Source organism: Lutra lutra, chromosome 15, assembly GCF_902655055.1.
Source record: "Lutra lutra chromosome 15, mLutLut1.2, whole genome shotgun sequence".
Lineage (NCBI taxonomy): Eukaryota > Metazoa > Chordata > Mammalia > Carnivora > Mustelidae > Lutra > Lutra lutra.
Genome location: NC_062292.1, coordinates 12674103 through 12701355, shown reverse-complemented (window position 1 = coordinate 12701355; position 27253 = coordinate 12674103). Strand labels below are relative to the sequence as shown.

Sequence of the window (27253 nt, the reverse complement as noted above, 5' to 3'; positions counted from 1 at the left end):
AAAAGAATTATCACCTTAGAAGATAAAGAGGTTGTGTTCATAGAAAACTAAATAAGTAGAAAGTGTATAAATTAGTGGAGTTCATATTTATCCTAATAGCAATGAAACCAATAGATGTTTATTAAGTGCTTCATACTCATGGTCAGTGACTATAAGGATTGAACATCAGTCCTTTAAGACACTGTCCCCTAAAAGGAGCCAACAGTCCAGCGTAGGTGGAGGGAAAGTATAGTGAACAATACTTAATTGCAAAGTGAAAGGTGTTTAGTAGAGGGTGAGCTCCCCATGTATGACAGGTATTGAAAACTTTGTAGAGGAGAAAGGACATAAACTTGGCCTAGTTAGAGTGGTGAAGCAAGAAGACCTTCTTCAGTGAAACAGTCTCGGCCAGAACACCAAGGCAAGACTAAGCCTGGTATATTTACATCCTAGAGATTTTGATTCAGTAGGTCATGGTGGGGGTCAGAAGATGAGGTAAGAGTAAAGGAAAATGTTTGATTATTGTGGAATCTGTTTTTCATGTCCATCTGAAAAGCAGAGGCACAATCTTGCTGGAATGTGGAATTAATTCTATCTTATATCTTATATTCAGAGTCTTGAATTGTTAAAAGAATATCACTGTATAAATATATTTGCTCTTATATTAATATTTATTACTTGTGATGTTAAAATTTTGTAAAGACTAGTTTATTTGGTTTCATCAAAGAGAATTTTTATTCTTTATTTTTTTATTTTTTAAAGATTTTATTTATTTATTTGACAGAGAGAGATCACAAGTAGACAGAGAGGCAGGCAGAGAGAGAGAGAGAGAGAGAGGGAAGCAGGCTCCCTGCTGAGCAGAGAGCCCGACGCGGGACTCGATCCCAGGACCCCGAGACCATGACCTGAGCCAAAGGCAGCGGCTCAACCCACTGAGCCACCCAGGCGCCCTATTCTTTTTTTTTTTTTTTTTTAAGATTTTATTTATTTGACAGAGAGAGATCACAAGTAGAGAGGCAGGCAGAGAGAGAAAGAGAGGAAAGCAGGCTCCCCGCTGAGCAGAGAGCCCGATGCGGGACTCGATCCCAGGACCCTGAGATCATGACCTGAGCCGAAGGCAGTGGCTTAACCCACTGAGCCACCCAGGCCAGGCGCCCTATTCTTAATGATATGGTCATTACATTTGTAGTGAAATTTCTGAAGGTTTACAGTGTCCTTAATTGGCTTTTGAATTTCAAAGAATGATTACAGTGGTCAGTATAAATATGTCCAGCTTAATCATTCTCACCCAAGTTTGGCATGGATGAAAACTATATTAACTAGAATATTAGGTAATCTGAAATTCACCAATTATGTGGATAAAAGAAAATTTGTCTTGTTTGTTTGCTTTTGTAAAAAGATTTCTGTTAGTTTGACTTAGGTTCATTTTTCTGTTCAGAGTAATTTTGTTTTTATTTTCAGATAAGTTATACTAAACATTTTTTATAATCTGTTATTAGTGAGTAACTTGGAATATTAAAGAATTTTTTAAAATCTTCTTTCATAAAAGAATAATTGAGAAGTATAAAGCTGGAAGCACCATAATCTCTCCCTCCTGCCTAATATGTATAGGGCAATATTAATTTATATTTACCAGTAAAAATGGTCACTTTACTTACTCCATACTCTGTGGGTACATTCAAAGAAAGAAGGCTAACGCTAAATTGTGGGCCAAATAAAAAAATACTAGTTTAATGGCTATGTGAGTGTAACATAGCTTTTGGAATTCAGGAGACTTCTTGTAGGAGCCTTTCCTGTTAGCAGGGGTCCGTTGGCCCGTTGGGAGGACAGCACTCTTGTCCTGAACTGTCTGGGGCATTGCTGGCTGTTTTCCATACCTGCCTGCTACCCACTAAATGCTGGTAGCCCACTCTAGTTTTCGTGACAACCCAAATTGTCCTTACAGATTTCTGAACAGGAGAACCATTGACTTTACTATACTTTCTGAAGGATATAAAGAACATAGTCCTTCATGTAATCGTCTCTAGATGTTTCAATGTGTAGAAAACCCATGCTTCCAGATAAAGAATAATTGATGTGGGCCAATTCTGTTTCTTGGAATTACCTGACAGAGCTCGGAGTGACAGATCTATGAAACACTGAGAGTTGCTTCAGGCAGCTGGTGTTTACTGACCCTCTTTTGAGGAATATGAAACAAAGGATTAATTGTATTTTCCAAATGTGCTGGTACCTTTTAAAAATAAGTATCTGTGAATTTAGTCATGTCCTTTTATGACAAATTATGATAAAACTAAGAATTTTTATTTCTGTCAAAAGAACTTTATTAGACATATAATAAACATTTATTGACTTGTAACATTTCCCCTAAAATAAGCTAAGATAGAATTACCCATACAAATCTCAGAAGGTAGCTTGGCTGTCTTATTGAAATGAATTGTTTTAGGTGGCCCTTCTAACTGAAGAGATAAATCCCCTGTAAATGTAAGGTGAAACATAAAAGCTCGTGGCTTTAGTGTTGTTATTTTAAACCCAGAAATCAATAAATAGCCGCTAAACCTCCTACTGTGTATAAAGCTCAAGTATTTTATAGGTTAAAGCAACTTGCTTTTTGTTTGTTCTTTGGGACACTTTTCAGCAAATTCCATTTAATTCAAATCTCAATTTACTTAAACAAAGTAGTCATCATTACAAAGCAAAACAAGACTGAAAAAAAAACGAGATGATGGCAATCATTTTATTCTGTATTAATTGCCTTGGGGAATGACTTCTTCACTGGGCACATATCTTTATTTTTTAAAATGATTTAACATAGTAGAGTTCATGGGGAAGGAGTTTGTGTAGTTGAACTATTTAGTGATGCTGAAAAATTAAGGCAGAAGCATTAATGTTATATTATTTGTCAGCTTTTATATGTTTTTGCAAAAGCACCAGCGATGTCAGTGCTCATTTTTTTCCTCATACGTAAATTCATATAATTTGGTGCTTCGAGATGAAGTTTACATACGTTATTCCCATAGAAACCAAAGGGGCTCTGTTGCATTCTTTTGATTGAGGCTGTAGCTATTAATGCATTTATTTAAGGATTATAACAAGGAATGCCATTTCCTCAGCAGGGAGGAACAATTACCCACTTTATTAATTAGATCCCTGTTTACACTTTACATTTAATTTTGAAATTTGTTTGAAATAAAGTCTTTTGCTCTTTTTTTTTTTTAAAGATTTTATTTATTTATTTATTTATTTATTTGTCAGAGAGAGAGAGATCGAGCTAGCAGGCAGAGGCAGAGAGAGAAGGAGGCTCCCTGCCGAGCAAGGAGCCCAGTGAGGGACTCCATTCCAGGATTCTGGGATCATGACCTGAGCTGAAGGCAGCGGCATAGGCATAACCGACTGAGCCATCCAGGCGTCCCAAGTCTTTTGCTCTTAATACGAGTACTGACTCTTATCAAAAAGGGATACTATTTCTGTGTTTAAGAACTGAGGTGCGGGCGCCTGGGTGGCTCAGTGGGTTAAGCCGCTGCCTTCGGCTCAGGTCATGATCTCAGGGTCCTGGGATCGAGTCCCGCATCGGGCTCTCTGCTCAGCGGGGAGCCTGCTTTCCTCTCTTTCTCTCTCTGCCTGCCTCTCTACCTACTTGTGATCTCTGTCTGTCAAATAAATGAATAAAATCTTTAAAAAAAAAAAAAGAACTGAGGCGCTATGAATATTACTATGCTGGTAAAGAATACGGCCTTGCATAAACTAACAAATCTTCTTAACAAAATCGCATATATAAATCATTCTATGAAACGAACTTGAATGTTCTTTTATTTTGGACATTTTTGAACTTTTATAAAATTTTAAATTTTACATTTATATGTTTATAATTTATAATTTTTAATATTTTAGCCATTAAGGTAAAGTCACATTTTATAAAGCTTTAGTGCTTATTAATTAAACTTAGAGCCCTCATTCAACAACTTCATTTTATTGATTCAAAATAATTTTATGTTATATAAGAATCACCAGAGACTTTGTTTAGGGTAGAACAAATTTGGAATCATTAAGTCCAGATTTAAGAAGTTAATTCAGCTTCATTTGTTACACAGTAATATGTATTACCTGAGACCTGAGATTTCAAGACTTGGACTCAAGATCAGTAATTTTTCATGGAGACTTTGTGCTTTAATTATAGAAATAAACACTGGATTTAAAATACATAGCTTAATTAAGAGGATGCTTAGGTGATTATATTTAAAACTTAAAGACCTGGCTAGACTACAGCAGGTTTCTAATACTTACCATGTAATTATTTCTTGCTTTGAAATATTTTAGGTTGTTGCTCACATGATGTGGTTGATGGATCATATTTTTAAGTACACAAACTTTGGAATTGTTTCTCTGATTCACGGAGACTTCTTTATAAGACAGGTGAGTATGAGTTTTCCTTTTTCACAGTGATAGCCTGATCACACTGATCCTTTATTGTAAACATAGGCCCAAACCAGTTATAATACATAGAGCAAGCTCTAGTATCTCAGGGAGCTCTTCCTCTGAATCTTTGTTCCCTGAAACATTTCTTTCGATCTGAGTTTGAGTGTGCCCAAGCAGTAAAATGGTGACATTGCAGATACTCTAATCTCTACCCTCCTTCTCACATCTGAACAGTACAGTGTTTAGTAAAGATTTATCAAGCCGCTACGCCATTCTCAACTCTTCTGCTTCTTAGCTATATGAATAAGGCAACTTATTTAAACTTTCGAAGTTTCCTCATTTTTCAGATGACAACTGTTAGGGTATGGAGTCGACCACCCCTCCATTAGACAGAGAACACCGTACCCGAACACAACAAGAGGCACTGCCGTCATAGGGTGGGATTTAAATGAAGTAATACACTTGGAGTGTATTACTCAATGCCTGGTCCCTTCTTCATCATTTTTATCATGATTTACCACTATTTTCTTTTTTTTTTTTTAAGATTTTATTTATTTATTTGACAGAGAGAGAATCACAAGTAGGCAGAGAGGCAGGCAGAGAGAGAGGAGGGAAGCAGGCTCCCTGCTGAGCAGAGAGTCCGATGTGGGGCTCGATCCCAGGACCCTGAGATCATGACCTGAGCTGAAGGCAGAGGCTTTAACCCACTGAGCCACCCAGGTGTCCCCTCGTCATCTATATTTTCACCATTATTTTTACTAACAAGTCACTATCACATGATAGAGAAGGTACCTAAATTGCTGGTAGGTAGGCAGATAGAAGAACATATTTGGGGAATTCATAGTAGGAAAAGTGAATCCATCAGATTTTTATGAACTCAGAAAAACTTTAGAGAAAAAATAAGTATGAGTTTGATAGAGGAAGGTAGATTGAGAATGGGTCCCAGGCATTAGGGACAAGTTTAGTTAGTGTAGGAGAAAGAATCACACCCTCTTATCAAGTCAGCACTACATTACCGTATTTCCCTGGTATGCCACTGGTATCACAGGCTTGATTTTCTCAAAAACTGAAATATGATATGCAAGAGTTTTTACGTATGGCAATGCCACACTTATCTGGTATTTATATATGGAGCAGCTTCAGCCTTGTCCATATAAGTACTTACTGAATAACTGTTGAATCTGATTAAGTCTCATCGGAGACCACAAGTTCAGAAATATGCTGGAAGTGTGTAGAGAAACTTCTGAGATGACTGTAGGTGTCACAAAACATATATACTTTACTACAGACTCTTACGTACAAAACATTTTCTTTTCCGCATGCTGTGCCCATGATCTAGTTTCTAGGAAACACTCTTGGTTCTTCTGAGCAGAAAGACGAATGCAAGCATTGCGTGGGGACCTCAGGAGGAAGTGGCATTGGGGATTGGCCACAAGCTTGAGACAAAATGAACGAACAGTGATTAGAACAACATAACAAAGAAATTAGCATTAATACTCTAGAGCATCACAGGAGGGGAATCGGTAGAAGCAGCCATTGCAGCTTAGCCGACTAAGGGAAAGCAGAGCCCTTTTCATCAGGAAAGTATGAGGAAACTATCACAGTTTTAACAATTGACCCTGTTTGATGACCCTGAGGCATCACTAAGTTACACTAAGTGATTAGTGTACTTTGAGGAGATAAGCGTAGAAAATAATGTACTCCAAAACATTTTCCTTTTTATTGCAATGTAAAGTTTTACATACTTAAAGACTGTATTTCAAAATTACCAGAAATATTGCAAGTTTGTTTCTAAAGAGCAACTCTTCCTCCCCTTCCGAACCCAATAAGATAGTAATAAAAATCTGTAACATTGGTGGGGGAGAGAGAGAAACTACCATTTTTAAAGAAAGTCTCTTGGACTTTACTACTAGGTATTTCCAAGAATATAAAAATGTTTTACCAGCAGTCTTGGGAACTTAATAAATAAAGCTTAATCATAATCAGTTCAGTTCAGTAAAATAAATGTCTTACTTGCTTTGCACTGTAGTAATTTAAAGACTGAATGCATACAGATTATTTCGGGGCCTTCTGTATTTGTGTTGGCTGGAAAATTATTAATGAATCAACTATACTGAAAGGAAGAACCTTTGTAATATTTGTCTGTGGGTTTTGGGCTTTCCTACAAATTTTTTCTGGATTCCTGTTTCAGTATCCAAGTCATCTTCTTTCTTCTCTCTCCTTCACACTAAGGTCCTGTCCATTAGAATGCCCTGTTTGCTCTACTTTCAGACTTTCCTGAGTGTATCCACTTCTCATCAATACACCATAGTCAGATCTCATCACACCCCCTTGCCTGGACGACTGCAGTAGTCTGCCAGCTTATCTGCTGGAGTCTTTCTGTCACTGGAGCCATCGGATTTTTTTTTAATGTAAAAAGATCATGACCCTCCCTTGTTCAGAACCACCCATTGACTTCTCATCCCAGACTACTTACCAAGTTCAAGGCCTTTCTTCCTCTGCAATTTCCTCTTGTACCACTGTCTTCCTCACTCATCACAAATCAGCCACACTGGCCTTGGTACTGCTCTTTGAATATGTAGCGCTTGTTCCCATCTCCGGGCCTTTCTCCTTTTTGTTCTAATCCCTTGGAGAACTCTGCCTCTCCTCTCCGCTTGACTGGTTCCTTCACATTACCAGCTCATTGCTCCCGTTTCACCTCCTTGGGGCTGTTCTCACTGACCTCATTGACCTTCTCTATCCTCTTACTCATTTTCTTCCTAACACATCACCATCCAAATTTACACTTTTTAGTTTTCTATCTTTTCTACTCAAGTAACCTCCACAAGGGTCTCTTACTTCTCTATCTCCAGTGTGTAGGACAGTGCCTGCCAAGTTACACGCTTTCAGTAAACAGTCACTGAGCTGATGAATGAGTGAACTCTCAGAGGTAATTAGAGCAATTGTCTTGCTCATGTCTGTAAGCGCTAATCACTTCTTTTTACTGCCACAATCAAAGGGGGAAGCGAGTGGGGGGAAATCGCTCTTCTGATCTGTGAATGGGATTTTACTTTAGAAGCTGTTATTTCTATTTAATTTTGTGGCATTTTAATTTCAGATGTGCCTATACTTATTGTATGTGTGTCTGTTTCTTAGGGAAAATCTCATCGTGACCAGCAGCTTCTTCTTCTCAAAAAGCACCTAGAAAAGAATTACAGGAGCAGAGACCGAAAATGGATTGTTTTGTTTCCAGAAGGGGGCTTCCTCAGGAAGAGGCGAGAAACAAGTCAAGCGTTTGCCAAAAAAAATAACTTGCCATTTCTTACACATGTCACTCTGCCAAGGATTGGGGCAACAAACATTATCTTGAGTGCGCTTGTAGCACGACAGGAAAATGGAAGTCCAGCAGGAGGAGATGCTAAAGAATTAGGTATGATGGCTTTTAGCACTCTTTTGTTGGAACTCAGGAATTATCTGGAGTTCCAGGAGATAACATTATTGTTCTTTTTATAATTATAATTTTTGTCAAACAGAAATAATACCCAGGGAGAAGGTTCAAATTTAATTTTTTAGTGTTTCTATTTACAGAAGTTAGTTCATGCTTACAATAATTTATTCAAGTAATGCAAAATGCACAAAGACAAAGGTGTTTTTCCTTTACCCCACCCACCCTTACTGCTGGCCATTCCCACTGCTGCCGTAAGCTGTAAATATCTTCATATATTTGTGGAAGTATAGTCGGGAGTATAGATTCCTAGAAGTGGAATTGCTAGGTTAGTGGTACAGGAATAGAAATCACTAATTTGAAAAACTAATCATAGATTTGCAAATGCAAATTGTAATAATGTATGTTTTTTTCATTTATCAAATTTAGAAAGTTTTTTTTTAAATTTTATTTATTTATTTGACAGATAGAAATCACAAGTAGGCAGAGAGGCAGGCAGAGAGAGGAGGAAGCAGACTCCTCGCGGAGCAGAGAGCCCGACGCGGGGCTCGATCCCACGACCCCGAGATCATGACCCGAGCCGAAGGCAGAGGCTTTAACCCGCTGAGCCACCCAGGCGCCCCTAGAAAGTTTTTTTTTTTAAGATTTTATTTATTTATTTGACAGACAGATCACAGATAGACAGACAGACAGGGGGTGGGGGGAAGCAGGCTACCTGCTGAGCAGAGAGCTGGATGTGGGACTGGATCCCAGGACCCTGAGAACTTGACCTGAGCCGGAGGCAGAGGCTTAACCGACTGAGCCACCCAGGCACCCTAGAAAGTTTTTTTGGTTTGTTTTTAATACAGAGTATGAACTTAATGCAGTTTGAAAGTGTTTATTAAGAGTCTTTAAGTGTTGATGAATGACTCCATTATTCTAGTACAAATAATACTTATCCAAGGGAAATAATCAGACATACATGGTAAAGAGGTTTATCACACCATTACTTTTATTGATTTTATTTATTTATTTATTTATTTATTTATTCACAGCATTTTTTTTTAAAGATACTATTTATTTATTTGACACAGAGAGAGAGATCACAAGCAGGCAGAGAGGCAGGCAGAAAGATGGGGAAGCAGGCTCCCTGCTGAGCAGAGAGCCCAATGCGGGGCTCCATCCCAGGACCCTGAGATCATGACCTGAGCCAAAGGAGGAGGTTTAACCCACTGAGCCACATAGGCGCCCCGCATTTTTTTTTTTTTAAGATTTTATTTATTTATTTGATAGACAGAGATCACAAGTAGGCAGAGAGAGGGGGAAGCAGGCTCGCCGCCGAGCAGACAGCCCAATGTGGGGCTTGATCCCAGGACCCTGAGATCATGACCTGAGCCAAAGGCAGAGGCTTTACCCACTGAGCCACCCAGGTGCCCCCACAGCATTATTTTTAACAGCAAAAATTTGGAATAGCCAGAAGGAAGAACAGGCCCGAAGTTATCAAATATCCATCCAACACACTACAACACAGCCATTACAAATGATGTTTGTAGAGAGTTTTTATGGCTTGGAAAGTGCTTATTCTCTATCATGTTAATGGAGTGGGAGGAACACACAACTCTTTTTTTTATCCTTTCTTTTTTTTTTTTTTAAAGATTTTATTTATTTATTTGACAGAGAGATCACAAGTAGGCAGAGAGGCAGGCAGAGAGAAAGAGGAGGAAGCAGGCTTCCCGCTGAGCAGAGAGCCCGACGAGGGGGCTCGATCCCAGGACCCTGGGATCATGACCTGAGCCAAAGGCAGAGGCTTAAACCCACTGAGCCACGCAGGCGCCCCTGGAACACACAACTCTTGTGAAACCATGTTGAGCTCAAATATGTCAGCAATAAGCAGTGGGAAGAGTGAAAGGAAAGATCCCAAATGTCAGCAGTGGTTGCTTCTCTGAGTTGTAACATTATGGATGATCTCCCCCCATTTCTGAATACTTCTGTTTTGTTTTTTTTTTTTTTTTTAATAATGAGTATGTATTACTTTTATGGCGAGAAAAAGCAAACCATACTCAAAGATGCAGCTGTTTTGGAGATAGCCTGGTGTACTGGGAAGGTTTGCAGAATTTGCACCAACAGCACAAAGACTGTTTTGAACAAGTTTATCACAGAGACTGTGAAATTGGGTAATAAATGATAAATTGAAAAACTGAAAGAAACTCACTAAGCCTGTTTCCTTTAGTAGTATTTTGCTATTAAAAATATATATATATTCTTTAGCTAAAGTAAAAATGAAAAGGATTGGCCCTCAGAAATACGTGTTTTTAATGATGGTTAGGACCAAACATAGAGAGAATGCCTGTAAGACTGCACTGAGTTTTCCTTTCATTTTTTTTTTTTTTTTTTAAGCAGCTGCTTGGCAGTCAGCTCTCTTAATCTTTCATCATCTATTAAAAAGACAAATTGAAAGAGTCTTTTAATAGAAAAGGAAAGTTCAGAATAACTTCAGACAGACATGGTGGCAATGTCAGCCAAGCCAAAGCTTGAAGGCAAAGGTCTTCCAAATAGGATTAGTTGCACTAATAAAGACTGCTGCTTTTTAAATAGTTCTGCCCAGTCAGTAATACCCTGTGGTGTTCTAGATTGCAAGGGTAGGGGCTGTTGTCATATTGATCACACAATCACAAAGACATGTTTTTTTCTCTTGGAGAGAAATAATTTCTTTTTATAATGAAAGCAGAGTAGCTTCTTGTTTATCTTAACTTGGTTAGAATTTTTATTGTAGCTGCTTAGGAAAAATTACAAGAAGTTCTAGAAAGTTATATATCCCAAAACTAGTTTCACTTGTCTTTTACCATTTTCTTCTCGATGTTTTGGTATTTTGTATTTTATTTTCTCTAGTGTTCATATTTACTATTTAGTGTTCTGTTCCATATAAGTATAGAACATGCCTTGTCTCTCTTTTAATATATGATCCAAATACTGGGGGGCGCAGGTGGCTCAGTGGGTTGAGCATTTGACTTGATCTTGGCTCTGGTCTTGATCTCAGGGTCATGAGTTTGGGGCCCACATTGGGCCCCACATTGGGCTCCACGCTGGGAGAGGAACCTACTTTAAAAAATATATATATATATACACACACACACACACACACACACACACACGTATAGGATCCATATATGTATCAAAGTTATGTCTGATTAACTTTAAAAGGGATAGTATTTTTTTATTATATGATTTAATAGATACTAAACTGAACTCTGGTGATTTTTCCCAATAATTTTATTATAAAAATTTTCAAGCATATGTAAAAAGTTAAAAGAATTTTATAGTTAATATCCACTAGCTGACCAACTAGATTCTATAATTAACATTTTACTGTATTTGCTTTATTCTGTCTTTTTCTATCCTTCTATCAATCCATTAGTCCATCTTGTTTGTTTTTTAGTGTAATCAAATAAGTTGCAGACATCAGTATACTCCTAAACATTTCAGCATGTATATCACTGATAGCTTGTTAAATGTGTTTCTTTACACATTCACTTTACTCTGTTCCTTTAGCAGTAGGTTATTTAAACATTTTTTTAAAACCTATTTCTGTGGGTATCTTTCCCCTTCAGAATATTTCTAAAGTTTTTTAAAGCTTAAGGTCACTTTTTAGTTATTCGATGTACACAGGTAAAATATAATTGATTCCTAATGCACATTTAGACTTACGTTTTAGAACAGGTTTTATTTTTTTAGAGATTTCTTAAATACTTCAGACGAAGGACAGACTGTCACTCAAGTCTGGCTCTCAGCATTCTCTGTGAGGATTCCCTCTCAGTTCTTGTTCAACTTTGTACTCCATGCTGGTAATAGAAGCAGAAGGCCAATAACCAAAGTAAACAGAACTTCCCCACAGCCTCTTGATAATTGCAGTTACCTGCTGTACCTACCAAAGAGTGGATGGTTTACTACTTTATTTGCATAGAACTCTTGCTAAAGTGGGAGGGGTTTTTTTTGTTTGTCTGTGTTAAATAAGAATAGCAACTGACAATCCTATGTCAATAAAATGCTTAATTTGGGGCCTTATTCCAGCGTTTATTAATGTCTTCCAGGTATCACAAATCTTGGTGTTTATATTATACTGTATTGTATTTGGTGGATGGATTTATTTTGAGAACTGTTTTTTTTTTTTTTACTTTTGTAATGTGATACTTTAGCTTCTGACTTTTTCATAGGCCAGTTTTTATGAGTGATAAAATATAAATTAGACCTTGACAGTGCACTGTTGTATTGAATGCTTGAATGGTGCATGTCCAACAAATAATAGTGCTTTGTTATTTGCTTATTTGTTTGAGATTCAGCCATTTCATATTAGGAAATACTTGATATCATCCTAAGTGTGTCATATGAAACATTAACACCAGAGTTCATCCTGTTTTCATAAAGCAGAAGATACATCAGTATGCTTTGTTTATACTATATTTTATAAATGGTATAAAAATTTATTCAATTTTGGGGTGCCTGGGTGGCTCAGTGGGTTAAGCCTCTGCCTTCGGCTCAGGTCATGATCCCAGGGTCCTGGGATCAAGCCCCGCATCGGGCTCTCTGCTGAGCAGGGAGCCTGCTTCCCTTCCTCTCTCTCTGCCGGCCTCTCTGCCTCCTTGTGATCTCTGTCTATGAAATAAAGAAATAAAATCTTAAAAAAAAAATTTGATTCAATTTTAACTTGTTTTTTGCTGTGTCCTCAGGTAGCAAATCGAAAGGCCTCCAGTGGATAATAGATACAACTATAGCTTACCCCAAAGCTGAACCCATAGATATTCAGACCTGGATCCTTGGGTACAGGAAACCAACCATCACACATGTACATTACAGGTAAGAATTCTGTGTTAGTAACTCAGTATATACCCAACATAAAGTACTATCTCAGGACAGTGGTTTAATATTAAATTTTTAATAAATAGTGAAAATAGTTGGCTTAAAACCATTCTTATGCTGACTTCTTAATATGAAAATATCATTTGAAGTAGTTATTTTCACTGAGTGATAAAAGTCTCTAAAAATGGCATTCTGGAGGCACTGTCATTACTTGATTGCTTGACACTCTGAGCAGAAGTACTTAAAGGCAAACATCAAGCATATATATATACTCATTTGGGCTAAGTAGATTTTTATTAATAGAAATGGAATTTGTTTTTAAATCATGCAGTCTCCTAAGATTTTCTAAATGATTAAATTGAGAATTTAGGTATGCTTACACTTTAAAATTTTAATGTTTTAATATTTAACATTTTAATATGGCATTTGCATAAACAACAGCAAATACATTTACTGAATATTCTGTACCAGCTTCTTGAGACTTTTTTAATGTAGGTTGCTTTTTTAAAAGGTATTTATAGCAAAGTGCCGCACTGATGAAGCTTGAATAGACTTGGTCACTTTATGAGCCATTTATCTTAATTTCCTGGTCAAAGTTCTCAACCCTTGGCAACTAGTTACAAAGTGGGTGTTGTGGAAGACTGATGAATCCCAGACCTTTACCTTGAAACAAATATTACATTATATGTTAACTTAAAAAAAAACAAAACAAAGTGAGCAGTTGGTCCCCCACAGGATCACAATTGCCACAAAAACCCTCAACTCAAGAGGAAAACTACTCAAATTACGTACTCATTGAAAGTAAATAGGTACATGTTTTCATATGTGTAAACCATCATAATTTTACAAATAGAAGTACAGAGTTGGAATAATTTGAAACTAAAGTTGTTGTTTTTTTTTTTTAAAGATTTTATTTATTATTTATTTTGACAGAGAGAGATCACAAGTAGACAGAGAGGCAGGCAGGCGGAGAGAGAGAGAGAGGGAAGCAGACTCCCTGTCGAGCAGAGAGCCCGATGCGGGACTCGATCCTAGGACCCTGAGATCATGACCTGAGCCGAAGGCAGCGGCTTAACCCACTGAGCCACCCAGGCGCCCCTGAAACTAAAGTTTTAAAACTAAAATGTTACAATTTGGGGTTTTGACATGAAAGAGATGACTATCAAATTACAGTTGATTCTGCTGTGTGACTTACATTGCCAGATTGTGAAGGTCATATGTAAGGTAAGAAAGTAATGCTTGGTGACCGCATGGACTCCATTCCATGTATGTTGTCCATTTTACTTACGTAGCACTTCCTGTGGATAAGGCAGTATGCTAGGCCCTGCAAGAATTTCTCCACGAAGAGTTTCATTTTCATATCTATGAAACTTATCTAGCCTTCAGTAAATTTTCAAATTGTAATCTATAAATGAAACTCAATTCTGGGGCCCAGGCCCAAAACATACAACTCTTGGGTATATGTTTAAGACACGTGTCGATTATATTTGCATGGGGTATACATAACTTTACCTAGCACAGCACACCCAGAAGGAACATTAACGATATAGGCATTTTATTATAGTTGACCCTGCTTTCTTTTTTAACCAATAAAAAGAAAACAATTTTAGTTTAGAGATGAAAAAAATGCATGGAATCATAAGGGATCTAAGAAATTGAAGAAATGTCCACTTTTCACAAAATTATTTTAACAGGAGTAAGTTCAAGGTCTTTAAATTCACTTGAAGCAGGGGTTCTTAACCTGGATAGACCTGAGAATATTTTTTTTGCCTTCAAAATCAGGTGTTACTTTAATTTAAGTTTTTTTTTAATTTGAGCATAGTGGACACACAGTGTCCCATTAGCTTCAGGTGTACAGCACAGTGGTTCAGTTTCTGTTATGCTCACCATGAGTGCAGCTGCCAACTGAACTCAGAATTTTTTAACCCAGTCTCTGTGCAAAATTTTGTATACATCTGCAGTTCTCTGCAGAGAAGTTTCACAGCTTTTGATCTAGTCTCAAAATAGATTGATTTAAAAAAAGATTAAGGACTCCTGATTTAGAGATACCAAATAGTAGATAAAAGATGTGGAATGGTTAGTTTGATACAGAAAAATACTTCTACTGATCAAATTGAAGCTTTTGAGAAATATGTTTGATTATAGAAACTTTATAATTAGACATAGAAATAATGAAGAAAATTCTAAAATATTAGATTAGCAAATATTAAATCATGATGTAGAATCATATCCTAAAATATTAATGATAGTACACATTATGCCCACTTATTTATTTATATATACATACTCACATACACACACACTTCCTAGGAGACTTGGGACAGGTAAAGAGATAAACTCTTCTTCACGGAAATTTAATAAGAAGAGTTTGTTGTCTAACCAATGTTTGGAAAAGGAAAGGACTTGTGTTCAGATGGAAAAGGGAGGGGAAATGAAAGGGGCCAGAGAGAAAGAGGTGTCTTGGCATTAGGATCGTTTTGAGGGTTTGCAAGAAGTTTGTGAGAAGGGAGGTGGGCTGTGACCATGGCAGCTCCCAGGGATAAATCCCTATCACCCACACTTTGACTCGGTCTCCTCCTATACTGTTCTAGGCCATCTGGACACCCTGGAAGATACGGAAGAAAGGATTGTTGTTTTGTTTAGTTGGGCTTTGGGGGGTGCTTCCCCCTACCTCCAGTTTTCTCAATCCCAAAATAAACTGTTTATTGCTTATCTTAGATTTTTCCTGGTAGGAATAGCACCATTGAAATTAAAATAAATTTAAACAAACATGGTACTCCTCACCCATTTTTTTTATTTCCCATTCTCAGAGAGATTGGTTTTTTGGTTCAAACTCTCCAGTTGTTTGGTTATATTTTTAAAACTTTAAACAAGGATGAGATGTTTCCAATTAGAATAAGAGATTTAAAATGCAACATTAGAAATCATATATACACAAATATGAATAATATAAATGAGGTCAAATCTCTTTCTCTTTTATTTTTATTTATTTATTTATTTTATTTATTTTTATTTATTTGACAGGCAGAGATCACAAGTAGGCAGAGAGGCAGGCAGAGAGAGAGAGAGGAAGCAGGCCTCCCCGCTGAGCAGAGAGCCTGACGCAGGGCTCGATCCCAGAACCCTGGGATCATGACCTGAGCTGAAGGCAGAGGCTTTAACCCACTGAGCCACCCAGGCGCCCCTCTCTTTTTCTTTTAATGTGGGGAGGCTGGTAAGAAAAACTGAACAGCACTGACTGGTTAAAGTGGGGAATGGGTGCCCAGAGGAAAAGGAAAAGTGCTCAGGAGACTGTCAAGTTCACTGAAAAATAGTAGTTTTGCTTAATGTTGCCTTATCTTCATCCATAGGCAGATTTTAATAATTATTAATTAATGTATTTTTTCCTGCAATTAAGCATAATTTATCCAGAACCTTTCTATTAAGCCATATGATGCAATTTTGTTTCATATTATGTAGAAAGTATTTGTTTCTTCTTAGCCCCAGCTGGCTTTTTTTTTTTTTTAATAAAGCGCTCTCTCAGTCTTAGAAAATTTAATTGAAATGATTACCTGGTGATTATGGTGTAGCTGGGCAAGTTGGTACTGTTGCTAGTTTTTTTCAGCATAAGCTAGAGGAGTATACATGTGAAAGTCAAAAATTAATTACTCTTCTGCTCAGCATTTATCAGATCCCACTTAGAACACTATATGTATTTTAATTTCTCTATTTTAAAAGAAATAATGCAGTTAGTAGAAGGTTATGAAAATACCAAATATATATAAATCCTGGAACACGAGTACCACTTGAATGACCATTTTAGATGAAACCAAAGCAAATTTGGTGGTGGTAATAATTAAATGAGACATAATTCTAAGGGAAGCTCCACATTGGAAATAGAAACAGGGTAAGGAAAAATTTAGCAATTCGTAAGTACTAAATCTGTAATATGTTTCTGTATATGTGAAGTACTTCGACCATATTTTAGGTAAATTTCACGGAGGGCAGTAACTGTCCTTTCCCGTGGGACACATCTGTGCCTCTGGGTGACTCGGGTACTCTTAGAACACCGTTACATTCTTGACCATCAGAATATACTTGGAAAACAATACAGTTGTGATCATTCAACATTACTTAACATTAATCTGTAGTTGGGCCATTTTTTATTTCTTTAATACATTTCTCTTCTTGGAAATTATTGTCAAGGCTGCCAGGTAAACTCCACTCCCTGTTCTGTACCTCATCGGGACATACTGTGACAGGCGTATGGAGATTTCTGAGCAAAAAAAGGCATTTTGGGGGGTACCTGGCTGGTGCCCCGACTGGCATCTGATTGAGATACATGTGATTTTTGATCTTGGGTGATGAGTTAAAGCCCCACATTGGGTGCAGATTACTTAAATAAATAAAACTTTTTTTTTTTCCCTGTAGAGTGAATCCACTTATGATATGTTAGTAAAACTAAATGCTTAGAAAACATTTGGTCTTTATTTAAATAAGAAAAGACTAGATTACCAGAAGGTACAGCAGAATATTCATCCAGATTTTAAGTTTCTATACTGATGCTTAGGAAAATAGCATAAGAATCCAATAGCTTACTTGAAGTGTTCTAAAACAAACTCTTTTTTTTTTTTTCCCCCAATAGCATTGGGAAATTGTCCACTCACTTCTTACTTCTTGGGTTTGTATGTTGTATAGGATTTCTGGGAGAGACAAACCCTAAAACTGTAAATACATATGTTACTATATGCTGTAAAGTACTTTTCTAAAATACCACATAAAGGAGAAAGTAAACATTTGTGATGTGGTATATACTAGATTGTACCTTACAGATAGATAACATTGTTATCTGTCAAAAGTCAAACTTTTGAGGCAGGTGTTTGGAGCTTATTCCTTAGAAAACTTGCAGTAAGTGGTGATTCAGTACCCAGACCATTTTGCTAATTAAACCCAGCGCGTACGGAGCCCCTCAGGCAGCCCATCTGAGGACCTTACTGGTTGGAGGTTGCACTTGCTTCAGTGAATGCATTGTTTGAGTATCAGATGATATACTGAGAAAATATTTTTAAAAACCACAAAGCACCTTACTAATACAAAATACCATTAGGAAGATATATAAAGTGTGTATGGATTATTGATAAGTCCAATGTTAGTAATTTACCGATTAATCTTAATTTACAGATTAATCTTAGGCCATTTAATTAGTTTAAAAGATGGCCTTTCTTATTCCTTATTTCCCAATATTATGTGTTGTTTAACTAGGGGAATATGTTTTATTAGTAGGCATACAACCACACTATTGATCTTTTTCAAAAGCAATGCTTGTTTTTAAAGAGGAACTAAGCCTTAATTGTAAGAAACATTTGAGGGGACAACTCTTTCCTCCCACTTGCCCTTTTATATTATTACTGTCACACTGGAAGATAGCTTCTTCCTATTAAAGAAGTAATGGGCATGACATGTTTCTGTTAAGGATTTAATAGGAAAATTAAACATGATTAGATTTTAACTACAGGGATGGAATGTTTATAAGGATAAAAGCAAAAGTAATCAGTGCCCTTAATATAAATGTCTGCTTTACTCCAGAGTAGGACAGTGAGTTTGAAAAAAATGGTCTTCTTGGGCAGAAATAGCTTATATTTTTATTTTTAAAATCTTAAATGTGGTGCCTGGGTGGCTCAGTGGGTTCAGCCTCTGCCTTCGGCTCAGGTCATGATCTCAGGGTCCTGGGATCGAGCCCCGCATGGGGCTCTCTGCTTAGGGAACCTGCTTCTCCTTCTCCCTCTGCCTGCCTCTCTGCCTACTTGTGCTCTCCGTCTGTGAAATTAATAAATAAAATATTAAAAATAAATAAATAAAACTTAAAAAAAGATCTAACCTTGAGTGTAGGTAGTAGCATAGATAGATTACGAAAGGCAGACGTGCTGCTTTCATGTCTTACTTGATTGGAATTTTGGTGACTTTGGAGAAGGCATTCTACTAGGAACTTTGAGCAAGAACTTACTTTCAGTTTTGGAGGGAGGGAACTAATTCAGCAAAGGATTTTTTTAACTAATATTTTTAAAGAAAATAGGCTTACTAGAGGTGCCTGGCTGGCTCAGTCAGTAGAGCATGCGACTCTTGATTTGGGGGTCGTGAGTTCCCGCCCCACGTTGGGTGCAGAGATGACTTAAAAATAAAATCTTAAAAAAAAAATGTGCTCACTAGCAAGAATGGACAAATGTTGACATTTTTAAATATTTGCTTTAGGATTTTTTATTAATGAAAGAAAACATTTCTTGTGAAGTTAAGTTGCCATTATGTCCCCTCCCAATTCCATCCCCTTCTTTCCCAAACATTGAAGTATCATAACTTGGTGTGTAGCCTTCCTGTCCTAATATTTTTATTACACAGATACACTTATATAATATTCTATATGTGTTTTTTTAATGTAGGTAATCATAGGTGATTTATCATTTTACAACATGTATTTTTCCACTCTGCATTATTTTCTAGTTTTTTTTATCTTTATGTTTCCCTTTCATTCATTTGAACTACTATCACTATTTAACTGTTCTATTCCCATGATATGATTGTCACACATCATCAATCCTTTCTCCGATTGTTGGATACCTGTTTTCTCAGTATTTTTGCTTTTATAATAAACAGTGTCACAGTGAATATTTTTATAACTCTTTCACTAAGCATATGCTAGTAAGTGAGCGTTAAAGTAAGGAATGTGTGTGCCCAGCGTGAAAGTGCTAGATCATAGGGTGCGTGCATTTTCACCTTTCCTGGGCATTGTCAAGTGGTTCTTCCAGTGGCTACATCAGATTACAATCTCATTAGCAGTATGTAAGAGATCATCTCTTCCAATATGTCAAAGTCATCACCTTTAACTTTTGCAAATGTGATACATTTGAAATGTTATATCATTATTTATTTATTTACTATTATTTTTTTAAAGATTTTATTTATTTGACAGAGAGAGATCACAAGTAAGCAGAGAGGCAGGCAGAGAGAGAGGAGAAAGCAGGCTCCCTGCCAAGCAGAGAGCCTGATGCGGGACTCGATCCCAGGACCCCGAGATCAGGACCTGAGCCGAAGGCAGAGGCTTAACCCACTGAGCCACCCAGGCGCCCTGTTATATCATTATTTAGTCCTCGGGTTTCATATTTATGAAATGAGTGATAATCCTGTAACCTGATAGTAAGATACATTCCTGTAAAACATAAGATTAAGGCGAAGCTATCATCTTTATCTAGGTATTCAGTCACTGTTAGAAATCTTACTGGTTCACTCACTGATGTCTGTCGTCCCCCTCTAGAACATAACCTCCTTGGGAGAAGATACTTCGTCTCGTTGACAACTCCCAAAGCAATGCTGGCATATAGCAGAAATTCAGTACTTAACGAATGTGTGAAGGCTAGAGTTTACGCGGTCTAAAGATGCACCTTCCAGTGAGAGCAGCCACTGGCCATGTAGCCATTGAGCTCCTGAGATGTGGCTGGTCTGCTTTGAGCTGTTTTGTAAATGTAAAACACACACTGGATTCAACAACTAGTAGGAAAAAGGACTGTAAAATATCTCAATAATTCTTCTTGATGACATGTTGAAGTGATAATATTTTAGATTTGAGGGGTTAAAAGGTTACATTACTTTAACATTATTAGATATCCTCTGTTACATACTTTGTAAAGTACTAAGTTTATTTTCAAAAATAGAAGTATGCTACCATGGAAAATATTTCATAGAGGGTAAACGCTTCTCCAGCATGCTCACATTAAATTCCTTAATATTTCCTTTTAATATTTGCTCTTACATATGTTTTTAATGTAGCTTTAGCTACAGTATGTATAAAAGTTCATTTATATTCTACTTTTCCCATATAACATTTTAAAAAAGATTTTATTTATTTGACAGAAAAAGCGAGAGAGCACAAGGAGGGGGAACAGCAGAGGGAGAGGAGAAGCAGGCTTCCGGCTGAGCAGGGAGCCCACGGGCCTCAATCCCAGGACCCTGGGATCATGACCTGAGCCAAAGACAGATGCTTAACTGACTGAGCCACCCAGGCGCCCTTCCCATATAGCATTTTAACGAACATTGTACCCATACTATTTATGTAGTAGGTGTTAAGATTACAAATTTTATAAGTATTTAAAAATATTATTACAAAGTCTTTACATTTTTAGTGACTTTCCAGTTCCTACTTAGTGTATACATTTAATGATCCATTTCCTCATTAGCCATAGACTTGTCAGGTTTTATTTTTGACTTTTAATGACACCATGCTGAATATATTAGTTCTTACATATAGCTCCCTCCACCCTGCATTTTAGATTCCTGTATAGTAGGTATTTTTAACCTGTTACTTCTGATGTTAGTATTAACATAATACTTCTGATGAGTATTATTAAAATGACATCTGAATGGGAGGGTGATTGTCAGAGGGATGAAGGCAAAACTTATTTTTGAGAAAAATTACCAACACTTAAAAAACAATATAATATTTTATGGGGCGTCTGGGTGGCTCAGTGGGTTAAGCCTCTGCCTTTGGCTCATGTCATGGTCTGAGGGTTACAGGATCGAGCCCCGCATCAAGCTCTCTGCTCAGCGGGGAGCCTGCTTCCCCCTTCTCTCTTTCTGCCTGCCTAACTGCCTACTTGTGATCTCTCTCTCCATCAAATAAATAAATAAAAACTTTTTAAAAACCCAATATAATGTTTTAGTAATTTTATGCATAAACCTAATGTATTTATGATTATTATGTCATTTTGGTTTTCCTTTTTGTTTTTTTCTTCCTAAAACAACAAAATTTTAAAATTCACAATAAACAAAATTTAAAAGTCACAAGTTTTTTTACATTTTAGACTATAATTTCAGAAATAGTTTTTCCCTCTTAAACTTTTATTATGGAAAATATCAAACCTGTAAATTTAGCCTCATGTACCTATTTTACTCTTATGGGCAATGTTGTTTTCCCTGTGCTATTTGCCAGATCCTGCTGGACTATTTTGAAGGAAGTCTCAGATATCGTATCATTTCATTTGTAAATAATTCATTATATATTCTCTAAAATATAAGAATTCTTTGGTAAAATATTACATATTATCATACCTAAAAATATTAATAATAGTTCATTAATACCATCAAATATCTAGACAGTAACCAAATTTTCTGAATTATCTCATAAATGATTTTTTAAAAAGAGTTTGAATTCAGTTAGATTGCAATTAGTCAGTATATCTCTTAAATTTCTTCTTATTTACTGATTCCCTCCTCTTTCTTTTTCTTTTCTTTGGAGTTTGTTTTTTAAGGATACCAGATTATTTGCCATGTAGAGTTTGCTACAATTTTGATTTTGTCAATTTTATCCTATGTATTCCTCTGTCCCTTCTATTTCCTGTTAATCGGTAGGTAGATACTAAAACTTCATCAGATTGAAGTTTGAATTTGCTTGACAAGAAACACCATAAATGGTGATGCTTACTTCTCAGGAGGCATATAATGTCTGGTTGTCTGTCAGAAATAGTTTTTGAATGCTGTATTTTTAGTTAAAATTTTCAAAACGGGCACCTGGATGGCTCAGTCAGTTAAGCATTGGACTCTTGATCTCACCTCAGGTCTTGATCTCAAAGAGTTGTGAGTTCAAGCCCCACGTCAGGCTTTGCACCCAGCATGGAGCCTACTTAAAAAATAAATAAATAAAGTAAAATAAATTTCAAAATAAAATATCCTATGCTTTGAGGGAAAAAAATGGTACTTCCTTATTCCATCCCTTTAACCACAAACAATAATGTCAGGAATTTCAATTTTGAATTGAGGTCTCTTCTGGCACTGAACACATAATGAGCATCAGTTTTGCCTGAAAACCCTCCTTATGATCATATAAGGAGGTCCATTATTTTTTTGTTTTGGTTTTTTTTGGGGGGGGGTTTTCATAGTCTTATATTATTTTGGGAGCCATTAGAAAGGGCTTTTCCCCATGTCCCACGCTATAAAGGTTTGGTGATGTTCTAAACTTAACTGAAAATGAACCATGGGTCATCTACTGAGATGACTGTTGGTTGTTTTAGTCAGGGTTCTCTTCAGAAAAATAGAGCTGATAGGTTATACAGAGTGATCTGTAAGAGGAAATTCAATTTAGGAACTGGCTTTTGTGATTACGGAGGCCGAGAATTCCCATAGTCTGTGATCTACAAGCTGAAGAACCAGGAAAGCCAATGGTCAACTCAGTCCGAGTCCCATGGTCTGCAAAAGGGAGGGAAGGGGGAGATGATACCTATCTAGTCCCTGTCGGAGTCTGAAAGCCCAAGAAGCAGGAGTACTATTGTCTCCCTAGGTCAGGAGAAGATGGATGTCTTAGCTCCAGCAGAGACAGAAGAGTCACCCTTCTTCCAGTTTTTGTTCTGTTCAGGCACTGAACAGATGGTATGACACCCACCTGCATTGGTGGGAGCAGTCCTCTCAGTCTACTAATTGAAATGTTAATCTCTGCTAGACATACCTAGAAATAATGTTTCCAGCTATCTGGGCATTCCTTGGCCCAGTCAAGTTGACATATAAAGTTAACCATCACCATAGTCTACCTAGTTGACCATCTGTTTACAGAGTTCAGCAATCTTTTTTTTTTTTTATTTAAATTAAATCATCCAACATAAAATACATCATGAATTTCAGATTTGGAGTTCGATGATTCATCAGTTGTGTATCATACCCAGTGCTTGATATAAAATCACTATAGAAAAATCAGTGGTATCCCTTAGCCTGGCAATAAATAGAAATATAATTTTTTTTAAAAAAGAGACTATTCTCAGAAGCAAGAAGACTGTAAAGTACCTCACAGTAAAACTTAACAAAAAATGTGTAAGACTTGTATGAAGAAAAAAATATAAAGCTTCACTGACAAACATAAAAGACCTGAATAAATGGGAAAGAGAGACTGCGCTCATAGAGGGGAAGACTCAAAATTAGCAAGATGTCCGTTCTCCCAAATTAAACTATAAATGTAACACAATTGCAATTACATTACATCCAGGAGAGTTTTTCTGGAAACTTGACAAAATGGTTTTAAAATTCCTTTGAGAGAGTAAAGATAACTGAATACAGAGAAGATAGTTTGAAGATGAAAGAAACAGAGGAATTCTTCCTACCAGATGTCAAGGTTTACTGTAATTAAAACAGTGTAGTATGAGGGCAGGACCAGATCAATGGAAAGATTCGAAAACCCAGACTTCTTTGGGGACTTGTGTATGATTAAGTAAGTATCCCGTATCAGTGAGACACAGACTATTCAATAAATGAAGTGGTTTGGGACCATTGGTTCTCTACAGGGCAGTGACTGCCGGAGAGTTGCTATTTAGCTGTTGACAGTGAATGCCTCTGGCAGGGAGGAGGGAATCTCATTATAGTATTTGAGGTTTTTTTTCTCTTTCTTTTTCTTTTTTTTTTAACAACATGAATATATTAATTCTTCAATTTAAAAACTAATCGAAGAAAGAAATCGCCTTCAGAATTTAGAATTTTGGTCTAATAATCCTTTGCATAATTGCAACAAAAGCATTTTCATCAGGTAGCTTTAAGAATTTAATAAATTCATTGGGGCGCCTGGGTGGCTCAGTGGTTTAAGCCGCTGCCTTCGGCTCAGGTCATGATCTCAGGGTCCTGGGATCGAGTCCCGCATCGGGCTCTCTGCTCAGCAGGGAGCCTGCTTCCCTCCGTCTCTCTGCCTGCCTCTCTGTCTACTTGTGATCTCTCTCTGTCAAATAAATAAATAAAATCTTTAAAAAAAAAGAATTTAATAAATTCACATTTAAGATAAATACCATTTTATAGACATGAAATAGATTTTACCCCTTTAAATCCAGCATATTGAAATGGTCAAATCATATAGTTTAGATTTTCATATTCTAGTGCTTTATCCATGATTTAAGGCCGAACATTAAAGAGACTTAAATTTCTATACTTTTTTGGTGTAAAAGTTGAAATAAAGTAGAATAAAATTAATTTATGGTGGAAATCAGTTATTTAACTTAATGGAAACCAAATTTCAGGTCACCTTTTCCCAGTAACTGTGAATAACTCTGGAGTAGTTCACACCTGAGTCACACGCACTTAGGCAGTAGTGACGCGTGCTCAGAGCTTTACCACCCTCTGTCCCACCCCAGAATTACCACCTGAGAGGTACTAAGATTGCCTCCTGAGCGAAAAGTGGCTTTCTTTTCTCCTAGCAGAAGAAAACAGTGTCCTGTCTTTCCTTTCTCTTACACTCGGTCGTTTCTTTGTCTTTGCTTAGAATCATTGCTCATTTCATCCCTACTTGTGCTGTTTCTAATACTTCTCTTCTTCCTATCTGCTTTCCTCATCACCTCTTGTACTCTGTTGCTTTGCCTCTGTATCCTAGCTTTTCCCTGGACATTTTAGCCATCAGTCACCATTGAGAGCTTCTAATTGAAAAATGGAAAGTTACATATTAAATTTAATCTTCAAGTTTTTAGTTGTGCTTGGCCGTTTTTACGAATGTTCACCACCCACAAGTTCTTTCTTCTTTTCCGCACCAGCAGTTTTATCCATAATTTAAAAGTGAACTTTTAAATTTCCCATTAAGAAAAGAAAACATTTTAGTTTGGCACCCGTCAGGATGCTGGAGGCATTGAATAAGTGGTCTTAATTAACTGAGATATGGATTGAATTCTGTGTTTCTGTAATGAAGGTGAAATTTGAAAGAGGGGAACCATCATTTCAAGTGAGATAAAATCATCCTCTGCTTAGAAGACATACTTCATTTCTTTTTTAAAAAAGATTATCTATTTATTATATATATATATATATGTATATATACATATATATATATATATATATATATATAGAAAGAGAGAGGGAGGGAGAACAAGGCGAGGGAAGAGCAGAGAGAGGGGGAGAGGGACAGGCAGACTCCTCACTGAGCACAGAACCTGACACGGGGCTCCATCCAAGAACCCTGAGATCATGACCTGAGCCGAAATCAAGAATCGGACCCCCCACTAACTGAGCCACCCAGGTGCCCCACCATACGTCATTTCTTTCCAAATTTTATTAAAAGTTATACGTGGAAGAAATTTTGTACTGTTAGTATAGTCAAGAACGAAGACCACAACCTACAAATCTGATATACTAAGTTATTTTCAGTACATGAATCTGGACGTAATAGGATTTGGAGAACTATGATAAGCTTTGGAAATGAAGGGCCCTCTCCCAATCTCCCGGGCGCCGGGGGGTTCCCAATGTCTTTTTCACTTTTGGGTCTCTTCATGGTCAATCACAGTGACTGCCAGTGGTATTCAAAAACTACTCTTTGTTTTCTAAATTTAGTGCTGTTGGAAGTATTATGTCCCCCAAATAAAAAAATTCTTAGCGCTTAACTGTTAATTGAATAATAGTTAAGCATAACTCTGATGATCACGATCTTTTAGTTACTTGTAGTCATTGAACTGAATCTGAGAAGTGGCAGGGCTAGCAGCTACGTCTTTTTGTCTAACTTTTCATTTATACAAGATTTACATACACACACACACTCTCTCTCTCTCTCTCTCTCCCCCGCCCCATGACAGATTACTTAAATATAGACTTCTCAGGATACTGTTTTTAGCCCTCTTTTGTCTGTGGAGGTTGAGTTCATAGTAGGAGAGTAAACAGAAACAGCTTCTCTACAGATGCCGTTCTAGTTCCCTGGCCTTCTCCCAAGTTCCAGACCCTCGCATCACTTCCTTTCCTCCACCAGGATAGCCTGTTGCTTCTGCAAGCCTAGTATTTCTAAAACTGAACTCATTTTTCCTTCATGCAACTTGTTTCTCCTGGCTGTCCAGTGGGATTTATGTTAACATTATTCTGCACTCACCCAGAATGAAAATTTTGGAGTTCCTTTGACTCTTCGACTTTTAAATTTAATTCTCTGTCTCAAAATCGGCTGCTAATTCCTGTGAAGGAGACTTCTGCAATGTTTCTTTCTCTCCTTTTTTTTTTTTAATCTAAATGCCACAGCCAAGCTCGCCTCATTACCTTTTACCTGAAGTATATTTTCTTATTAAATATTCCCTTTATTAATATTGGTTCCATCTTCAATCATTATTTATTGTACTGCTATATTCTTCTTCCCAAAGCATGAAATCTTTTTTCCTTTTTTTTTTTTTAAGATTTTATTTACTTATTTATTTGACAGACAGAGATCACAAGTAGGCAGAGAGGCAGGCAGAGAGAAAGGGGGAAGCAGGCTCCCTGCTGAGCAGAGAGCCCGATTCGATTCGGGGCTCGATCCCAGGACCCTGAGATCATGACCTGAGCCGAAGGCAGAGGCTTTAACCCACTGAGCCACCCCAGGCGCCCCTTCTTCTTCTTTTTTTTTTTTTTAACAAACATTAATGGAATAATTGGCAGATTTGAATGAATGTATAGATTATAGATTATAGTACTGTATCCTTGTTAATTTCCTGATTTTGCTCATTCAACTATGGTTATCTTAGAGACTGTCCTTGTATTTAGAAAATACATGTGGAAGTACTTATAGGACACGCTCTGTAACTTCCTCGCAAAAGTTGAAAAATCATATGTATATATATCAGAAAGATACATATGCATATGTGGAGAAAAAGGATGGTAACGTAAAGCAAA

The 27253-nt window shown here is 37.0% G+C and overlaps 1 protein-coding gene across 4 annotated transcripts in view; it reads left to right on the top strand.

Moving 5' to 3' along the window:
• Positions 1 to 27253, top strand: part of LPGAT1 (lysophosphatidylglycerol acyltransferase 1) — a 121591-nt gene that overhangs the window by 78190 nt on the left and 16148 nt on the right. For all 4 annotated transcript variants that reach the window (XM_047704297.1, XM_047704299.1, XM_047704295.1 and 1 more), the window contains 3 exons: positions 4294 to 4389; positions 7528 to 7801; positions 12520 to 12646. In XM_047704297.1, coding sequence (XP_047560253.1) covers positions 4294 to 4389; positions 7528 to 7801; positions 12520 to 12646 — 497 coding nt within the window. The remainder of the gene's footprint in view (positions 1 to 4293; positions 4390 to 7527; positions 7802 to 12519; positions 12647 to 27253) is intronic.